At 37.1% G+C, this 21918-nt stretch overlaps 1 protein-coding gene across 36 annotated transcripts; it reads left to right on the top strand.

Annotated features, from left to right (window-relative positions):
- The first annotated feature begins 1920 nt into the window (after positions 1 to 1920).
- LOC110927383 lies at positions 1921 to 5704 on the top strand. 36 transcript variants are annotated; one of them, XR_004879104.1, is made up of 8 exons: positions 1922 to 2844; positions 3522 to 3574; positions 3657 to 3793; positions 4194 to 4253; positions 4428 to 4521; positions 4613 to 4696; positions 4808 to 4859; positions 5197 to 5679. XR_004879104.1 is itself a non-coding variant. In XM_035982898.1 (6 exons), the coding sequence occupies exons 3-6, from the start codon at positions 3665 to 3667 to the stop codon at positions 5492 to 5494; spliced, it is 318 nt and encodes a 105-aa protein (XP_035838791.1). In that variant the 5' UTR covers positions 1923 to 2844; positions 3522 to 3574; positions 3657 to 3664; the 3' UTR covers positions 5495 to 5704. The 36 variants fall into 36 exon arrangements, 6 of the variants coding, with proteins under 6 accessions (XP_035838791.1, XP_022026758.1, XP_035838790.1 ...); XR_004879097.1 differs by having other exon boundaries at positions 4803 to 4859; XR_004879103.1 differs by having other exon boundaries at positions 4428 to 4527.
- Positions 5705 to 21918: the final 16214 nt, after the last annotated feature.

Raw genomic sequence — 21918 nt, 5'->3', positions numbered from 1 at the left:
TGGCCTTGGAAGGCGTGCTGGTGTATATCTGGTTCGATTGAATCCCAAGGAAGGGTTTTGTGATACTGAAGAAGATCTCTTATCTTTTGGTGTTTGTGTATACCGTGTCAGTATCTGAACCCCTAGAAGGTCGCAGAGCAAACTGACCAGAAGGTTGCTAATATCAAGGAGGTTGCCAGTTTTCTGATCTGTAATTTTGTAAACCTAGAAGGTTACAAATTCAGGTCTGCTTGGAGGGAGTTAAACGTTGTTTGTGATAATTTCTCTTCCCTTATCTTGTTATTATTTTGTTTGTTTTTTTATTTTTTTCACTACATTATTGTGTCTAGGCATACCTATTACTGGGCTAGTCGGACCAGCCTTGATCGAGTCTTGTTTGATCTTTTGTGTTGCATTTTGTTATATTGTTATATTTGTTACTATTGTGAGTATTCTGTTGTTTGCACTCTCTTGTGGTAGTTTGTTGTTGGTTAGTATAGCTGCTGTGTTATGCTTGTCAAGGCACCATAGAGTGAGGAACCTGGAATCTGGCCTCTAACACAGCTTTGCTTTAGGATTTTTTTCGTTGTTGTTTGTTGTTGTCTGTTATATTTGTTGTTGATTCTTTGTCTATTGTCTTTTGTGTATTGTTCTTTCTTGGGTCTGTTATGGTTGAACCTAGTACTTCTCAGACTCTGATTAGAAAATTGGACATTGGGATCCATTATACTTGCACCCTAGTGATTCCAATAGCTTAACCATAATTAATATAAAGTTGAAGGGGACTGAGAACTATTCTGTTTGGTCTAGTGCAATGAAACTTGCACTAGAGGCAAAAAATAAATATTTATAGATGGAAAGTGAGTTAGGTCCACTGATGATCATGTTCTAGCCAGTCAGTGGGATAGATGTAACTCTGTAGTTTTGACATGGTTGTTAAATTCTGTTTCTGAAGAACTGTTTTTAGGTCAAGGGTTTTCACAGTTTGCTTCAGAGGTGTGGGATGATCTTAAGGAAACCTATGATAAAGTAGACTGGTTTGTTGTATGATCCTTTTAAAAAAATAAACAATATTTCACAAAATGGAAGTTTGGTTGCCGATTAGTATAATAGATTAACTACTACGTGGAAACAGTTTGACGCTATGCTTAAACTGCCAACTTGCTTTTGTAAAGCAGCGAAATATTATAATGATTTTTCTACTCTAATAAAATTAATGCAATTTCTTATGGGCCTGGATGATGTTATCAGCCTGTAAGAACTAACTTGTTAACCAGAGAGACTTTTCCTTCGGTTAAAACTGCTTTCTCTGTGGTTTCCAGAGAAGAATCTCACAGACTCTCTAGTGGTGGAACTAAGAGGCAGAATGTACTGTTTGTCTAAAACAAATTAAAGTTTTTGACCAAAAAAAAAAAGATATTGTCAAGAGCTCCAAACCCAAATTTAAAGTGCAGTCATTGTAATATGTTGGGACATACAGTTGCTAGATGTTTTAAAATTGTTGGATATCCACCTGGTTTTAAGAAAATAGTTAATAATCAGTCTGGTAAAAATAGTTTTAATAACAATAGTAAGTCAAATGCTACTGTTGGTTCTTCTGTGTCTGCTGGTAGTTCTGCTTTTCCTTTTACAGTTGAGCAGATCAATAAGTTGTTGAATTTAATTGGTGAAAAGGTGGATTTGAGTCAGGGAATCCTAGTATGGGAGGTGAGTGCTTTAACATCACTAACTTTGTTAGTTGTTTCAGTTAATCTATACTACTTTAATAAGCATATTTGAAGGACAAGAATGGTCATTTGCCACTTTACAAGTCTTTAAAGCATCTTATACAACCAACTAAAGCACAAGTGTTGAAATGTGTTTGGGCGGGCAAAATTCGAGCTGTTCAAAAAATTTCATTCAAATTTCAAATTTTATTCATTTAAATCACGTGTGTGTCTCTCTCTCTCTCTCTTTGAAAAGCACTTTTGTTTCTCTCTTCCCCTTCCTTCTCCTTCATTCTCTCGAAACCCTAAAAATAGCCGATCCCCTCCCCTTTGCACACACAAGCCAGTACAATCGATGGGAAAAAGATCGAGGGAGAAAGATTGAGGCTTGAAAACTTCGACAACTAATCTAAATGGGATTCAATCCCCTGTGAAGCCAGTACAAAAGTGGTTCTTGGCTCCAGTTCGACATCTGCTGATGAAGAACTCTTACGCATCAGAGCTACCTATGTGTCTCACGATGCTCAGCTCCTTTGAAAAGCCAGGGGTGGCACCAGTTCGCCCCTAGAAAAGTTCAGCAGTGGTCGGTGCCGCTCAGATTAAGGGGTTTGGGTGAGGTTTCATACAGGGGCTTGGCTGAGGTTTCAAAAAATTAGGAGGTTTCCTTTCCTTTTAAGTTTAATAGTTAAAATGGGCTTAATGAAGTGCTGAAAAGGGTAATTTGTGAATTTGTGATATGTTCATCAGTTAAATCCTTACTTTTTTATATTTTTAGTTTTTTTTGTGGATACACAGGGAACAACAATAATTGACTTGTAGTTTTTGCTTTACTTATATATTAATGACTGAACATTTCAGTTCATATCTTATTTGGAATCTAAATGGCTTTTATAAATTTTTAACAACCTCAGATCTGATATGAATCTTCCGAGTCATGAGTTTAACAAGCTCATCTTTTGACTTTTTTTCCGAGTCATGAGTTTAGCAAGTTCATTTTTTGACTTTTTTTTTCTTCCGAGTCATGAGTTTAACATGCTTTTATATTTTTATGTTTAACTTATCATTTTGTGAAAGTCGATTTATTGGAAATCTCAGGAGGAAAAGAGAAGGGGAAATGGTGCAGTGTTTTGTCTGGAGATTATAGCTTAAGATCTGCACTGTGAGAATGTTTTTTGTTTGTTTTATTATAATTTGTTACTAGATCTGCAATTTTATTAGTTTTTTTTTATGTTTAAGATGTGGTTTTTGATGTTTTAGATCTGTAGATAAATGCTTTTTTGAATCAGTTTTGTTTCTTAATGTTGTTCAAGTGTTGATTAAATTTCTATCTGTGAAGAAACATTTGAAGTTCGAACACTAATCTGATATAGTTTTTTTTTTTAATTTATGTAATAAGAACCCTAATTGTGTGGATTAAGCTCTGGTTTTGGGCTTCTATATGCAGCAAACACCAGACAGTAATTTTTTCTGAAGGTAGAAATAAATTGACGTTTTTGGTCAAATAATTGATATTTATGATCCAATAGTCAAATATGTCTTTTCCGAAGAATAAATCGTCGATAATCACCGAAATAATGGCCAAACTCATTGTCTTTTCATTTAATGCTGATAAGTACTTTTGGTATGAGAATAAAGTTTAACTTGTAGATTTATCTCTTTTTAATGACACACAGATCTTGAAGGTGTGACATAAATAATAAAACTAATGATTTGTGCAATTTGGGTAATAAGTTGTAATGCAAGTTTTAAAGGATACACGACTCTCATAGCTCCCACTTTTCCTCTCCTTTTGTTTTCCTTTTCGAATTAATTCATTATTGGTGTTTGGTGTGGTAGGTGGCTGTGGTGGTAGGTGTGGCTCAGATGTTGGCGAAAAAGAGAACATATAAGTAAGCTTATACAAATAATTCCCCAAAAAGTCCTTGCATGAACATGAATGCAGTTTTAATCTCATTAGTTATGTTGTTGCAGTTGCTGCTATGGAGTTTAGCAAACCAAGCAAGCCCAGGGTTTGGTACACAAGACCGTGGAGCCCATCTGCATCGGTGAAGCCTCTTAGTCATAGTGGTTGCAGAGAAAATCGTACCAATAAGCATTCATATCATTTGGTAAGTAGAAAAGAAAAATTTTCGTGTACATGAAACACAATTAGGATGCAGCTTTGACTTTTAGGTCAAACATACTAGATTTCAACTTCCTCATATGGTCAGTTATTTGAATACTTTAAGAAAATTTGATAACTAGAACGAATTTTGTAACATATGCAATGGAGATAACCATTTCCGTTGGTAAAATTTCAAGAGAATAGGGCTCTGATAAAAAGCGATATGTTCGACTCTGATCTAAAAAGTCAAAATGCTAGAGTAGGAAGCATGAACAAATAGAAAAAACTTGAAAAGACACTACATTTTATCATGGGTCGTACACATATGGTGAAAATCATTTAACGTATCAGATCTTGCATGTGTTTTGCTTTTAATCTATCAGTTCTTTCATGTGTTTGACCAGAAAGTCAATTTCGCAGAGCTTGGAAGCAACACGCTCGGGCAATATAGCACCTTCGAACTTGTAAGTCAGAACCCCCCCCCCCCCACACACACACACAGACACAGAGAAAACATGCTGATTATTGACATGCAACTTCTAGAAAGGTCAATTGTTAACCACTAATGCTAAAATAATAAGAATTCAACAAGTGATAAGTTCATTAACTTGTCTTTGTTGGTTTTATGGAGTGTGCAGTAGAAGGGTTAAAGTATCTTATTTCCACCAAACTAATGGCAGTTCCATATTCACTTAGCAGCTCATATTTAAATGTGCTTCTTACATACCTCTGGTAGTGGTGTGGATCCTAACTCTAATTGTGATTTAATTTTTTTTCCTTTTGATTAGGTTGATATAGGGTTATAATAATGTGTGTCTTTTAGGCAGGGATTGCAGTTGCTTAGGCTACAATAACACCACTTACCATCAGAGCTTTTCGCAACAAGCTTCTTGAGCTAATTGTATAGGTTTGTTAGTAATTTGGACACAGTCTGCTCTGAGTCAAACCCAACTAGCCGTCTGGCCCATTTTGCCTCCCTTAATTATATCCTCTGATGATTTGTTTGGTTTCAGTATAGACCCCGGTTATGTGAAAATATCTGGAGGGATCAAAATAATGCTGATGTTGAGGTACATCTCCTTGATTATTTGATAAACAAGTCTTTCCCACATAAATGTAACAAAATACTATCTTTAGAATTTTATTAATACAAATTCGAGATGGCTAAGTGGGTGGGCTTGTAATAGGTCAAAACGGGTTCCAATAAGAAAGACCAATCTTTGTACGCGTTGGTCGGGGTGACCAGAATCACTTTGAGTTCTTTTTCAATAACTGGTGTGTCAAACATGAATTAATTTTTTATATAAAATGATTTAGAAAGTTTATGTATTAAATTCTCTTTGAGCGACTTTTGACCTGTTTAGTCAGTCCAAACTGTCACGTTTAATAAAAAGTCATGGTTTCTAGGGTGGATTTGTGGAAAGGACCCCTCAAGAGTTATACACTCCGAATGTAGTGGGTTGCGGACTTCATCAACAGACATTGTATTTCTTATGTACATGCGTATCTGGGACTTAAGATAGCAAAAGATCCAAAACAGACATTCATATAAGTTATTTCCAATCTTCCACATACTTTTTGTAATCCTCTTTTTTAGATGCCATCCTAAACATGTTTTTAATGGTGTATGCAGATAATAAAAAATGCCAACTTGAAGAATAAGAGAATTAGGCTCTGGGACATATGGTACTGGTTAAGATGGTAGATAGCGAGGGTCGGATGTCAAGGGTTTCAGTCGCTAACAACGAATCTGCAAGTTTTAATCTTTCCAACATATTATATATGTCTACTTGTTTGCTGATGTTATTTGCTGTTGGATTTGGTAATTTGGGCCTGTATGAAATCCTAACAAAATGAAAGTCAAATATAGAAAAATCAAAATTTGGCTTTGATTGTGAGTCAAGTATCCTGTTTGTGTTGATTTATGATTCTCATATCATATTAGTTGTTATAACATGTTCAGAATGCCTTTAATGCTTAATAAATTTTAAAATGAAATCTTGATTTCATTTTAGAAAAAAGTGCATGTTCAGATTTTTGTAGCTTACAAGTCAAAGTTTTCTTTCTACATTAAGATTGGTTGTTAAACCTCGGTATGGCCTTGGACACTCACGGCCCAACAACAATACCTGGTGTCATAATTGGTGGCAGTCCGCCATATTTAACGTATAAAAAACATTGTATGTTAAATATGGCGGACTCCCGCCAATAAACTGTCTTGTATGCCATATGAAGGGAGGCACCCATCTCCCTCCTACAAAGCTAAGAAAAATTATAAAAAAACATTATCATGAGATGGTGCAGCTTGAAATTCAGAAGCTGGCCAAAGGGTAAATATTTAATATGTTTTTTTAAAATTAAAAAATCTGGTATTTATATTCTTTTAAAACTCTTTAAATTCCAATGACCGGTTTTGAAGTACCTCAACCGAAAATTTAGATTTTAGTTATGACCTAACTGAACCGAACATTCTCATGCACACCCTTAGAATTACTCAAAACCGAACCACCTCGTACATAGCCCTAAACCAAACCGCCCCATACATAGCCCTAAACTTACCAACCTAAATGATATGTTTCCCGCCGCATCGCGCGGGTAAATGACTAGTTTTAGTAAATAGTTATGGTTGGATTGTAGATTCTGGTGCGAGTCAACATATGGTTAAAGTAGACAAAAACATGATAAATGTTATTGATGTATCTGAGTATGATATTAAAGTTGGTCATCCAAATGGAACAAGTGTAAAGGTCATGAAAATTGGTGATTGAAAATTGACTAATGACATTGTTTTAAAAGATGTTTCCAATGTTCCTGATTATTGTGTGAATCTGATGTCTGTTTATAAACTGGCTAGGGATAACCATATAACTGTATTGTTTAATGAGAATAGTTGTATACTATAGGATTCCAGGTCAAAGAAAGTCTTGGTGAATGGTAGTCATGATAGTGGATTGTACTTTATAGGCAGTAATGGTAATTTTGTTAGTACTTGTTTTAATAGTTTTGTTAACTCAAGCACTTGGCATAGTAGGTTAGGAAACCCTTCAGATCATGTCTTAGTTGTGTTAAAACAAAGTTTAAATATCTTCTAGTGATCGTGGACCTTGTGAAGTTTGTCACAAGGCTAAACAAGTTAAGGTCCCATTTCCTCTTAGTGAACATAAGACAAAGTCTGTTGGAGACTAATACATTTGGACATTTGGGGTCCATACAAAGTAACAAGTTATGATGGTTTCAAATATTTTCTAACAATAGTAGATGATTATTCAAGAACAGTGTGGTGCTATTTTTTAACAAATAAAACTAAGGTTTTTGAGAATTTAAAAGCTTTCTATGAAGTTATGTTAACTCAGTTTAAAAAACAAATCAAGGTATTTAGGAGTGATAATGGGACGGAATTTGTGAATAAATAAATATCTTTTGTAAGTCTAAGGGAATAATACACAGATCTCTTGTTCCTATACACCACAACAGAATTGGTGTGGTAGAAAGGAAACATAGGCATCTTTTAAACACAGCTACGGCCCTTATGTTTCAGGGTGAACTGCCACTGAGATTTTGGTCAGACTGTATTCTAACTGCTGTATATCTAATTAACAGGTTACCATCTTATGTGTTGAATGGTAGGAGTCCTTATGAAATGATGTTTGAGTTTAAACCCTCTTTGTCACATTTAAGGAATTTTGGATGTTTATGTTTTAGTACCATATTATTAGAAACTGATAAGCTTGCATATCATGCTGATAAATGTGTGTTTCTTGGGTATTCAAATGTTAAGAAAGGATATAAGTTGTGGAGTTTAGATTCTAAAAAAAAATATTTTTTTTCAAGAGATGTGAAATTTAATGAAAATGTTTATCCTTTTAAGTCTAAATCATTTGTTAATCAAGAAAGTAATTGTGATGACAGTTTAAATCATGTTAATTTTTTTTAAACATATTCACCTGAAATTCCTGACATACCCAATGATGAAGAGGGTACAAATGGTGCTCATGATCCTTATAGTGATGATCTGCAGCCATTGTTACCCTCTGAATCTGCCTCTTTATCTGTTGTTGTTAGTGCACTACATCTGTTGATTTCGTCTAGGTGTCTAGAATCAGGTCTTACATCGTATTGTATAGCATAGGGCACGTGTTACGAGAAAACAGGAGTCTGTATAGGTTTTATGAGCTAGGTTCGCTTATATGGTCATTAGGATATTGGTTCGCTCATAGGTGCATGCCGGTCCGCTTATGTGGACTAAGCTGGTCCGCTCTTATGGTCATGTGACACATAAGCGGACCCAAATGCCTATATATAGGGTAGTTTGAGCGATCCTCAGAGATAGAGAGTCGGATTCCACGCCGAAGCTCTGCCGGTGTGAAGATTGAGCTGTAAAACGTTTCAAATCAATAAAACAAGCAGTTAGAAGGAAGAACAAGCTATATCTACTTGCATTTCTTATTATTCCGCATCTGAAACGCAAGAGACAACCTCTGAACGACTCGTTCGGGTCAGCAAACGATCCTACAAGTGGTATTAGAGCTTGGGAGGAGGTTTTCTACAGAATATAGCCGGTTTTCATCATTTCTTCTCACTTCTACACCTTCTTTTCTTCGTTCAGAAAGTTTTAACGGTCGGAATTGTCTCAAAATTTCAAGGATTGTGCACATCTGTATAACGACAAACCCTGGAATGTTTCGTGTCAAAATTCGAAGTTTTAGTGGGTCAAATCGTGTTCGTCGTGTGGTTCGCTCGTACTGACGTCATCAAGGATCGCTCTTAGATCCAGTTTAGTAAGATGGTTCGCTCATTCGTACCGATTTTCTTCTGGTTCGCTCGAAATTAGTAGCTTGGTCCGCTCTAAATTTCATTTCTGGTTCGCTCAAGAGTACATATCAGGATCGCTTATTTGATCATCTCGGTCCGCTTATCTGTCAACACTGGTTCGCTCCAAGGAACTCTTTTGGGTTCGCTCCAAAGTACATGATCAGTTCGCTTTTGTGACCAAATTAGGTTCGCTCCAAAGTACGGTTCGCTCTTGTGAACATCTGGTTCGCTTATCTGTCAGTTCGCTTTTCTGTCACTTGCTTTGGAAAACGTGCCGAGTCAACATGTATTCCGAGTTTTACAACGCTTTTGCTACATCGACTACTCCAGCCGCAATTGCTCAAGCAATGAATTTAGAAAATGAGACGGGAACGACTCAAAAGACCCCTAGATTGATGAGCATTGAGGAGTATTATGGGTGGAAGGATCGTTTTGAAAACTGGGTTCAAGCAAACCATCTCAGATGGTGGGAGTGCATATTGAAGAAGTACACTTTGCCTCGAACAGATTTGCAAGTTATTAAAGAGATATCCGAGTTCACTGATCAAGAACGAGCGATGTATAGAGCCGAAAAAATGATGATTAGTTTGTTGCAGCAGGCTATAAAGGAAGATATATTCATCTTATTACAGCACGACAAAACTGCTAAGTCGATATGGGATGCTCTTAAGGTTAAATTTGAGGGAAGTGAAAATATGATCAAAAGCAAGAAAGCATTGTTAAAAAAAGAGTTCGATTTGTTTAGTAGTTTGCCGGGAGAGGATACTAAAAAGCTTATCGAGAGATACTGTCACTTGGTGCGATCGTTATCAATGTTGGGAGTTGAAAAAGGTCGTGAGGAATGGGTGGATAAATTGGCTGACGCGTTACCTCAGAAAGAGTGGGGAACGTATTTGATGGTTTTAAAAAATACTGGTGTGTATGACGGGCTGACAATTTCACAGTTCATTGAGAAAATTGAGAGTCAGGATCTTGAGCAGCAGAAGATTGCTAGGATGAATAGTCCGAGTGGTCAACAGGACGTGAAGATGTACTACCGGGGTAGTGTTCCAGTTACTGAATCTGATAGAAGTCCGAAGATACAAACTGCGTTCAGTGCTGGTGATTCATCTGAAAAGGCTGATCAGGGTTCGAACAAGAGTAACAGCGGGTTTTCATCGTTTCCGAGTGTGAATCCGAAAGAGACTAACACGAGTTTTCAGTCTCAGAGTACAAAAACCGGAAATGGATACATAATTCAATGTAACATAGCTCTTAATCTTCAAGAAGGCCAAGGCTTCTCTGAAGACACTGCTAAAGACCACATGGCACTTCTGGGTTCAGTTCTGTTATCCTATGAGGGTCTTGTTGCTGGTCGGATCGGAAATCCTATGCTTACCAAAGAGGATTACGATCAAATAGACGCCGAAGAAATGGAACTCATGGATATTAAATGGTGTCTTGCTAGTGTTCTTCGACGAGCTGAGAAATTCAAAACCATTACTGGGAGAAATGACTTTCTTGATGCACATGTTTCTACTTTAGGTTTTGATAAATCTAAAGTTACTTGTTTTCGATGCAGGGAGAAAGGACATTTCAAGCGGGAGTGCAAGGGAAGAGAAGCTAGCGGAACACAGAATCCATTCGGGAAAGATGATTACTATCGCAAAGCTATCTATCAGCAAGTTGGTCAATCCCATGAACCGCAGACAGCTCACGGAAGAAAGATTGAAGATCCGAAAAGAGCATGTTTGGTAGATTTCAGCTGGAGTAATTACATATCATCTGAAGCCACAGCAGCACACATTATCGATCAAGATGATGAGAAACTACCAGAAGGTTTCAGTTGGGATATGTTTGTAGATAAGAAGGGAGAGTTTAAAGCTTTCATTGCCAAGATCGTCCGAGAGCCAGATTTGTTCGCTTCTTGGATGAAATCTATTGGAGAGACTGTGAAAAGTGAAGATGAAAAGTCTGTGTCATCTGATGAAAGTTCAAATAGTACTGATAAACTTTCAGAACACATTCTGAGGAAGTTTCAGAAAGTTCAGACGAAAGTTTACATGGTTCAAATGAAGATTTACAGAAATTTGATAAAAGTGTACAAAATGAAAATGTTCAAGAAAAAGAAGTTGTTTTTGATAAAACACCGTCTGATTCCGATGTATCAGATGGTGATTCTGATAAGTCTGTAAAGTTTGATCAATCACCTGATCACAGCAACAGTGATGATGAGGAAGAAAAACATATAAATATTGCAAAAACTCATCTATCTCCTGAAAGTTTTCATTTCTATTTTGTAGAAAGAATGGAGAAACTGAAGGAAAAACGAGCTGCTAAAGAACAACAAGCTGAATCTGAAGGTGATATTCAGAACGCTGAGATTGGTGCTGAGAAGATTACCGAGGTTGAAAAAGAAGAAGAAAAGGTGATCGAAGTTGAAAAAGTGGTTGAAGTTGTTAAAACAATCGAAGTTGAGAAGATTGTTGAAGTTGTTAAGCCATGTGAGAAGTGCTTGGAAGCTTGCAAGAATTGTGCAGCTAAAGACGACATCATAGCTGAGTATGAGAAGAAAAAGGAGCAGTTACTGTTCAACCTCAACTATGTGAAAGAATCTTACGATGTTTTGAATAAAACAGTAACTGGTCTCCAAAAGACTAACTCAGAGAGAGAACAAGCACTGACGATGTTGAATGCAGTTTTAATGACAAAACAAAAAGCAATAAACTTCTACATCGAAGAGAGTGCTATGTGGAAGCAAGAGTTGGAGACGGAAAAGATAGAGAATGAGAGAATTAGACGCTTATTGCAAAGTTATTCTAGTTCTGATTATCTCATTGATCGTATTTACCCAACTGTTGCAGGTATGGAAGTTTTCAAAGATGAAAAGCTAAAAGACAAGAAAGACTGTGGTAAGAAATCGACTGTTAGTTACAACAAATGTCCGCCTCCGATTTGGGATGGTTATTCACCTAGGAGACCAAATGAGGAGCAATTGGAAAAAGCAGTCAATATAAAGCTTAAAACCGACACAACTGACGTTTTACCAGATAACATAGATGTCACGTATACCTCGTCCGATACTGATCATGAGTCTGAATTAATCAAAAAGGTGGTCGATCAGGTGTTGGATACTGATGAGGAGTCTGAGTCAAAATCTAGGTCTAGAAAGTCAAAGTCGTCAGTCAACAGTTCAAATTCGTCAGATAAACGGTCTTATAGTAAAGAATTTTTATTGTCAAAGGCAGATTTGAATGATGAAACATTCGAAGTTGTGTATACTTTGAATGGTTCGGACAAATTATATTACAATAAAGAGTTCCCAATAATGAGTATTAAAACGGAACTAATAAACAAAACTTTCAAACTAGTAGAAGTTAATATTCCTGAATTAAAAGTTTTGAAAGGTTTTGAAAAATCTAAAAAATACACTTCTAGAGTTCAGCAACGTTTAAATAAGAAAAAGGGCAACAATCCTGGTTCTGGTGTTCAAAAGAAACCTAACCAGAATCGTAGCTACAAAAAGAAAGGCCTTGGTTTTGTTCCACCAGAAAATGATAAAAATATGAAAAATTCTAAAACAAAATTTGAATTTGTGTCAGGTGGAAGTGCTGAGGAGGAACAGCAGAAACCGTTCTGGAAACAGTCTAATAAAGAGTTTCTTGCTGAGAGAAAGATGAATGGAGCTGATATATGTTATCAAAGAGAGACTAGAACTTGTTATAGATGCAATGAAGCTGGTCACATTGCATGGAATTGTTCTAATAGTGACAAATCAAAACAGTGAGTTTCTCAGAAAATGAAAGAGAAAGTTGTTGATGTTGACACACCAACCAATAGACCTAAAATTTTTGAAAATTCAAAGTTTGAGGTTGGTGAGTGTTCGGAAAAGAATTTTTACAAAAAGAAAGGAAAAGACAACCAGGTGTGGGTTGCGAAGAAAGGTGAAGTGAATGTCGGCGATGAATCTGGTTCCACAAAGCCAGAAGAGCCACAGGTTGAGGAGAAAATTTCAGTGAATGATGAAGAGTTTCCGTCATTGAAGTTTGAGGAAGTGAAAAAGAAAGTTGGAAAAACTGAGATTTCGAATCAGTTCTACAAAGAAAAGAATGATTTTGATGTCGAGAAAACATTCAACGGGAATGTTAAAAAGATTTTTGGGAAAATGTTGAGTGCAAGAGCTAAAGGGGTAAAAGATTTTCACGCAACTAAAAAGGCAACATACAACCCTACTGCTCAAGAGCTGAAGGCCATCAAGTCTGAAAAGACTTGGATGGAAGTTTGCTTTCCATGATAGTCTCAGGACTACGCCGGAGATCCCAAGTTTATATCGTGGATCAGGAATCGGCATCTTTCTAATGTTTGAATAGTTTGTTTCAAAGAATTTGAATAGTGTTTTGGATTTTGCAGGTGAAGGACTACGCCGGAGCTTCCAGGTTGGTAAATGCGAAGCAGGAATCGGCATCCTGATTGGTAAAATGGTGATGTAGACGTAACATTCCTACAAGTGGTAATCTTGTTCTTACAAGTGGTATTTGTGGTTATGTTTTGAGATGTTTGTATTTTTACAAGTGGTACAGAAGGTTCTAAAATGCAAATGGTAAATCAGGGACATTAAATTGTACTTGATTTACTATTCATGGCAAAAGATAGACAAGATGATGAACCACATCCCCGTTTTTTAAAAAATGATAGACCTACAAGTGGTTTTTATCAACACAAACTCATTTTCCGGAAAAGTCATTTCGATTAAAACAAACTTAAGTGTTTTGAAATCTAAATGAGAAAATGGTTTGTGATAGGGGGAGTTCTGATTGTTTATGCCTAGTGAATGGCGATTTGAGGTGATTCAGTGTCAGTTGTCAAGTTTCTGTACAGTTTGTGTTGTTTTTTATGTTTTCAAGTGGGTCAAGAGTCTAGAAGTTTTCAAATTTTCTTTGAAATGTGTTTGCATTTTAGGGGGAGTAGGGAAATTTCTGAAAATCCAAAAACATTTGAATATTTGAAAAAGCCAAAAACATGATAAAATTTAAAAATGAGTTTTGTTGCGAAAAAGAGGAAATGATAGTACATCAGTGGACTATCACGGCACGCTAAAGAAATGAAAAGTTAAAATGTGATAAACAATCTTACTGCGGATGTGTCAGTAGATTTTCACACATTTAGTAAGTTGAAACGAGATATAAACCTAACTCAAACTTGCTTGATTCGTGGGTAACTATTCTTGGATATATGGGTAACCCCCGAAATCTTGTTTGAAAGGTCCCATATTCTGAGATACTAGGTCTTTATACTCAGTGATATCTGGGGTATTATCCCAGGACTTCTGCTGAATGGAAGTTCTGACCTAGTCCCCGGATAATACTTTCTGCAAATGCTTGAAAAAGCGCTGCCCTCAGCAATCTGATTAAACAATAAAATTGGTAGTCCTTGCTGTTATAAAAAAGATCCTCTAAAGGGGACCCACCAAAAGTCGAGTCGTCATCTCTCTGCTGAACGGAAGTTCTGACCTGAGCTCTCACGGTTTCGCACCTAACCCCTTTACAGATATCAGCTGTGGTATACTCACTTGTAAGACTGAATATTTGGGATCTGGATACGGGAGTATATTCAAGTGGAGTGATACACAATTAAGTTTAAGTCTCTAAAACATTAATATCTTATCTCGAATCGATTGAAATCTGTGTGAGAATTTAAGTGGACAAACATACTGACAATCTAGGTAAATTGTTTAAAGCTTAAAATGAAATCTAGCTTAACGGTGTTGGTGATTTGTCTCAGAATCTGATATGATCCTCTTGCACAAACTCACAAAAAATATTGCTTGTAAATATTACATTTCTGTATGTTTTTGTTTACTAGTAGTGTCAGGTAATATCTCTCAGAAAATCCAAAAAGATTTTCAGTGTGTTTTAGCTAAATTTTGAAAAAGTTAAAAAAATTTTCGACAACTGATGTTGGAAAACTGATTTTCAAAATTCCGAGTGCTAAACATGATGAGCAACATTTGAGGGGGAGTGTTTGTGTAAATCTAACTGTTTTTCGTTAAATCTAACTTTCTTCAAGTGGTTCATCATAGATATTTGAGAGAGAGTCTGAGTTGTTGCAATTATATGCTCGTTTAGAAAAAATGAGAGTCAAATGTTGGTGCAGAGTTATTTGAAACATTTGTGAGAAGAAATTTATTTCGGGGTTGAGATTGTGCAGGTAGCCTGGTTTCGATTCCTGAAGATCTCTGATGGAAGAGAGCCAAGTTTCGATCCTGGAAATCAATTCTGAAAGAATGAGTAGAGTCAGATTTTGATTTTTAAAAGATCACGTCTATCGTTGATGCTGATGAACTTAAGGAATCAAGAGATCTGATCAAGAGAATTAGAGTGTTTTAAAGCCAGACAACGATCCAGAAGATGTTACTGAAGAACAAAAGAATGCCAGTAAAGTAAATCGAGAGGGGGAGTCTGAAGATTGAAAGAAGATAAAGCCCAGAGACTGATCTAGACTGAAGATGTGAAGACACAGTTTTGTTGTCAGGGTGTAGTGGCGACTCCATCAACATCTGAGGGGGAGTCTATTAGTGCACTACATCTGTTGATTTCGTCTAGGTGTCTAGGATCAGGTCTTACATCGTATTGTATAGCATAGGGCACGTGTTACGAGAAAACAGGTGTCTGTATAGGTTTTATGAGCTAGGTTCGCTTATATGGTCATTAGGATATTGGTTCGCTCATAGGTGCATGTCGGTCCGCTTATGTGGACTAAGCTGGTCCGCTCTTATGGTCATGTGACACATAAGCGGACCCAAATGCCTATATATAGGGTAGTTTAAGCGATCCTCAGAGATAGAGAGTCGGATTCCACGCCGAAGCTCTGCCGGTGTGAAGATTGAGCTGTAAAGCGCTTCAAATCAATAAAACAAGCAGTTAGAAGGAAGAACAAGCTATATCTACTTGCATTTCTTATTATTCCGCATCTGAAACGCAAGAGACAACCTCTGAACGACTCGTTCGGGTCAGCAAACGATCCTACTGTTGTTGATAGGGATCAACATACAGAGGTACTTGTGAGTAGTAGTGAACAGGGTTACAATGGCGGGGTAGAGGACACTATAGGATCAACTGATGAGACCAACCTATCTGAGGGCATGTTCAAAATGTCAGGAAGTCTTCTAGGAATATTTCTATTCCTAGGAAGTTTAATGAGTTTGTAGTCGAGGGTAAAGTTAAAGATGGAATAGAGAAAGTGGTTAACTATGCTAATTTGTCTTGTGATAATACGTGTCTTGTTGCCTCTTTGAATAAAACCATTGAACCTACTACTTATAATGAAGCTGTAAAAGATGAAAGGTGGGTAGAGGCAATGAATAGTGAAATGGAGGCTCACTACAGGAATAATACATGGGTTTTGGTTGATCTTCCTAAGGGTAGAAAGCCCATAGGCTGTAAATGGGTATACAAGATAAAATATAAGGCTAATGGGGAAGTAGAAAGGTATAAGGCCAGGTTGGTGGCCAAAGGCTTTAACCAAAGGGAAGGAATAGATTTCGGTGAAACGTTTTCATCAGTAGTAAAATGGTTACCATTAGAATAGTTTTGAAACTTGCTGTTAATAATAATTGGCCTTTATATCAAATGGATATAAATAATACTTTTTTGTATGGAACATTAACAGAAGATGTATTTATGATTCTGCCACAGGGTTATTTTTCAAAAGAGAATAATAAAGTGTGTAAGTTGATTAAGTCTTTGTTTGATCTTAAACAAGCCCCTAGGCAGTGGAATAAAAAACTAACCACTGTATTAGTCCCTATGGGGTTTGTTCAGACTGTGTATGATCAGTCCTTGTTTGTCTTGTCTAAAAATGAATTATTTGTTGTTCTTTTGTTGTATGTCGATGACATAGTCATAAAAGGGAACAATAAAAATGGGATAGAAAGTGTGAAAAAAAAATGTTTGAGTGATATTTCAAGATTAAAGATTTGGGATTACTCAGGTATTTCTTAGGAATAGTGTAAGGCCCTATAATTGAGTAGGTTTACGCTTATCTTCATCAAACACAATTATAGGCTATTGGGCTTAGCCTTATAGTGGGTTAGATAATGCTAGGATAAGCTATCTGGGCTAAATTAGTGATTTGGGCTTATTTAGTTAATTATTTGTGCATGTGGGTCTGGCCCAGTCTGTAACTAGGTCACCCTATGTAACTATAAATAGGGTGAACCTAGGTTATTAGAAGTTTGGCTGTTCAGTTTATTGTTCTTCTCATTATTTTTGATTCCTTGTGGGTGTACCAAACGGTTCTCTAGAAACCGTGTGCACCTTGGTTATTATTTAATCGATTTCGTTCTTGTTCTTATCACTTTCATCAGTATTCCGCACTCTTGATTGTGATTTTGATATCCGGTTGTATTGTTTTGGGTTACAATTGGTACCAGAGCCTAAGAAGTCTTTCGAAAGGCTCGGTTCATTGGATATCATTCGAAGAATAAGAAATATTTTTCAGATTCGAAGAACACGAAGAACAGTTTGAATATTGGAAGAATAATTCAAATATTCGTGTTTTGATTCGTTTGGAAATGAGAGTCAAAGTGTTTGCTGATTTCTAGGAGTTCATTGGTGGAAAGTTTTCAAAAAATTTCAAACTTTGATTCGGTTCCTTGATTTACGAGATTGCAGTTGGTGATATACTTCCAAATATAGTTCTACAATTAAATTGTGCGATCAAGTCAATATCTTCTTCATTATTCAAATACAAGTTGAAGCGTGTTAGGATCGGAGTCTCTCATGATTGTATTTGTTTGTTAAAACTTGTATATTTGATAAGAGTTATGGAGCGGAAATAGAAACAAACTTTGTAAACACAATCAAAAAGGAAAACAGTATTCTGTAAACATATGCTTCTCATTGAGTCGAATGATTACAATACAGAAATGATTAAAGATATGTTACATTCTAAAGCTCCCCCTCAGCATGATGCTCACTAGTTGATTGCACAAGATGAAAGGATTTGAGGAGATAAACTCACTCAGTCAATCGAATGTAACAGTACAGGGTACTGTTCCATTTATAGGCAAAACAAACCACTGAAGCATCTAAGCTGACGTCACCATGAAAGTGACATCTAACAACCTAACAACCTTTAACCACTGTTCTTATACAAACACTGTTAACTTAACCACTGATTCTATACAATACAAGTGATAAACTAAACTACTGCTTTCTCCTTCCATTATTGCATGCCAATCACTGATGTTTGACTATCAGTGCTTTCCTCAAAGTTGATCAGTCCTTGAGTGGGCAGTTCTTTAATCAACAGCAGTACTTAGATAGCATCAGTAGATTGAACCATCAGTGTTTAATCTTTAACAGTCTTTAGGGCTTCATCAGCAGTTTGAAGGACAGCAGCTATTGTATACGGACAGTGGATAGAGGATATACGATGTTATAAACACTTTCAAGGGGAAAACCTGGTGTAAACTACTGCTTATGATGAATCCACTGTTGTGAACTAGTTTTGGGTTTAATTTTCTGGTCCTCTGATAGGGTTCAATCCGAACAATCTCCCCCCCCCCCCCTAAAATAGATAATGCCAAAACCCTTCATTATTCTGGATCTTTACTGTCTCATCAGTAGTTCCCTAACTTGTCCTTTAAATTGCAGTTCAAAATCCATAGAACTTGTATCATCCTCATCCCTACACAGTATTAGCTCAAGGAGATCTTGTAGATCTTCAACACCCAGGCCCTGTGCTTGTTCCCTTGATATGTGCTTTACTTCTCCATTGGATCTGATCAGTGTCAATACATGGGTCTTTTGATCAGACATCCATTTTAGTATTTTTTGAACCCAATGGGTTTCTTGGGAGAGGTTTATTTACTGATGAGTTGGGAGATTTTGGCCTTGTGAAAATTTGTTGAGTACTATTCTAAGCTTTTGCTAGTTCAGAATTTTCAGCAGACATTTGTTTGAAAGCCATTTTTATGATATCATTTGCTGCAGCTATATCTTCTGCAGTTTCTTTTTCAATCTACTCTTGTTTCTTCCTTTGATTTAGCTCAATGACTGAGATATCTGCTGATGTGAACAGTGGTTCAGAAGTATTGATCTGCTGTTTTGGCTTTTTGAAGTCAGGCCTCTTTGGGATGTTAGGATCTGTCATCCTTCTTTTCCTTAGCCTTTCATAAGCCTCATCTGTATATTGCTTTGTCCATTTTGATATGGCTTTAGCAGTTCCAACCTTTGCATTCACCAGCTCTTGTTTCTTCATTTTGTACTCCAAGGTAAGATCATCAATGGCCTTTTTGTATTTGCTCCAATTTGGAGGTGTCCTTTTCTTACCTGGAACATTCTTGATCCTCCTGATTCTGTTTATTTCTTGCTTTAGTGCAATGAGTGGCCATTCACTGAATTGTTCTTCTTTAGCTGGATAAAATTTTTCTTTCATGATAAGTGCAAGATAATCCTTTCTCATTTCCTTTTGTAGGACAGCTCCAGGTGGCAGATTTGACATATCTTTGCTTAAGTCTCTTGCATAATCTTCCATTTGTTTGACCTTAGTGAGTAAAAATTTCATTCTTTCAGAAATGGCTTTATCACCTTGATCTTTACATTCAAGTCTAGCTCTTATATCAGCTTGCCTAGCTTTGAATTTTAGATACTCATCCATATTTGCTGGATTCCTGAAGCCCATGAGAGAATGAAATCTTCTTTTTGAAGGATCATCCACTGTATAGAATTGTCTCATCTCATCCTTTACAGCTTCCAATTCCAGTGGATAACTTGCAGCAATGGATACAACATTAGCAAGGTTTTTTGGTTTGACTAGAGTTGGAGGAATGGATTGTTGTGGTTTGATAACATTGTAAGGTGTGGAGGATAAAGGAATAGGTGCTGGTATATCATCATTATTCTCCTGAAATTTCCTTTTCCTTGTGTAAAGCCTTTTGGGTGAAGGGGGTTTTGATTGTGATATGACAATGGGTTGTATAGCGATTGTAGAAATGGTGAGGGCAGTGGTAGATGGCTGGCAAACAGCTGTTGAAACAACTGGTGTTTCAACCTCTGTTGTCATTACAGCTACTGATGTGTCAGTAGATGTCTTCTGCTTTTCAACAGGTGGTGATTTGGTGGGTGGTGATGGTAGAGCAGTGGTTGTGGTGTGTGTTGAAGTGGTGTGTGTTGAAATGATGGTTTTAGTTTTAACAACTGCTGAAACCACTGATGTACCAACAGTTGTTGATACAACAGGAGTTACAACAGCTATTTGGGTAGAGGTTTGATGCTTGGAGCCTTTGGGAGGTGGTTTAGAGACATGCTTTGTGGGTCTGGATGGTGTGGATTTGGGTTGCCTCACTTGTCTAGTGGGCTTCTTCTTTTCATCCTTAGGATTTTAATCATCCTTTGGCTCAGAAGTACCCTATGCATTCAGCTCCATATAAGCTCTTTTCTCCTGTTCCCACCTGGCTTTATCCTTAGCCTCTCTATCCCTTTTTACACTTGTTTTTGCTCCAGCAAGTGCATTTGTTGTAGCATCAATCTTTTTACTACCATCTGGCAAAGGAATGTTTTTAATCATATTTTCTTTTTCTGGTTCAATATATAGGCCATCTTCAATTCCCTTCTTCTTCCACTGCTTGATTTTCTCCCCCTTTTGGCATTATCTGGAGGGGGGTTATCAATGAAGAGAACAGTGGGAGGAGCAATGCCAGAAGTGTTCAGAATGTGGGCCTTTATATCCTTGATGTCAGCTTGGGTATCTTTAAACCTTGACTCCATCATGTTTCTCAGCTTTTGAACATTTATATCATGTTGCTGATCAGCCATTTGTCTTTGTTGTTGGAGCAGTGGTTGAAATAAGTTCCATAACTCATTTGCAGCAGGTGCAGGTTGTGCATGTGCTTGAGCTGGAGCAGCAGTGGGTGAGGACATTTGTGAATTTAACAACTGTTGCAATATTGTCTTGATGTCTGTAACAGTTGAGGCAATTCTGTCTACCCTCTCCGTCAATTCTTGATATTTTAAACCATCACCCAAGTTAATGGGATCATCTGATTTCCCACCTGCAGTGGTTGTACCAATGTTTTATTTAGGGAATGAATTCCAAAAATCATCTATTGATGCCCCTTGTTCTTGGTACTGGGGTCTTCTTCCTTCAACACTTGATAACCTTTTGATGGTACCAGTGGTCATAACAAACTCACTGGTGGATATCAGAGGTGCTATGGAATGAATTGCCTTCAAGGGAGTCTGATTAATGAAACAACTGGCCAAATGTAAATCTGTTGATCCAACATTTGTAGTTGCTGCTCCACTTGAACTACTGACTGGAATTTCAGATAATTCCAGCAGTGTAGCCTCCTCATTTGTTGTTGGTGTGTTAACAGTGATAGAAACACCAGACTCAGTCACTTGTTGATGTATATTCTCATGGACAGGTGATTGAGAAGAACTGATTTGTGTCTGGGCAATATCAACTGCTTCCAACAAAGGTTTTATTGATGGTGGAATTTGTGAGGTGAGGATAGGGGTGGAAAGAGAATTTGCCCCGGGAAGTGGGCTGTGGATGATGGAATCAAGTGATTCCAGAGCATCATAATTTGATGTCCCTATGTTTACAACCTGATCTTTTTGTGAAGATGCAGGAGGAGTTTGAGGCAAGGGTGGAGATCTTTCTACCATCTGCTGTGAGGAAGTAGCAACAGTGGTTGTTGGTGACATTTGTGCTATCACTGGCAGTGGCTCTGGGATCTCATCTTCCAGAGTTGCCTTTGATTTGGGTTTGGGGGGCTTTTTGGATAATTTCTTTTTGGTCTTTTTGGTAATGGCAGGTGTGGGTTTCATAGTAGTGGGTGTGCTACCATGATCACCTGGAGCAGTGAGCTCAGAAGCAGATGCCTGAGGAGCAGTGGTAGCTGCTAAAGTCTGCTCAGGCACCTCTGCTTGTGTTTTTGTAGGTGTTAACATTCTAGTGAATGTTTCAGGTATTAAACCATTTATTTTAAAAGAAACACCTTGGATGAGCAAATTTTCATTTTCCTTTCCGAATTTTTGTTTAAAATAGTAGCTTAGAAACCTTGGAAAAAGTAAAAATGATTTGCTATCAACATTTTTTACCAAGTCATCAAAGATCTCCTGGGAATAGTTAAAATTTTCATTATGTAAAATAGCAAAACCCAGGTATTGGATCTTTAATGGTATTTCGTTAAAAGCAGTTGTTTTATTTGAAACACACATCAAACGGTATGGAATAAAAACCTAGGTGCAGAAGGGAAGAAGCCTTTTTGTAAGGTATCCCTTTTTGTTTGTCCCGCATACCCCCTTTCAAGGAAATCAGTTTTTAACT

The sequence above is a fragment of the Helianthus annuus genome, chromosome 14, assembly GCF_002127325.2.
Source record: "Helianthus annuus cultivar XRQ/B chromosome 14, HanXRQr2.0-SUNRISE, whole genome shotgun sequence".
In the NCBI taxonomy this organism is placed as follows: Eukaryota; Viridiplantae; Streptophyta; class Magnoliopsida; order Asterales; family Asteraceae; genus Helianthus; species Helianthus annuus.
Note: the sequence above shows the minus strand (reverse complement) of the source record. Positions and strands in the feature narration are given on the sequence as shown.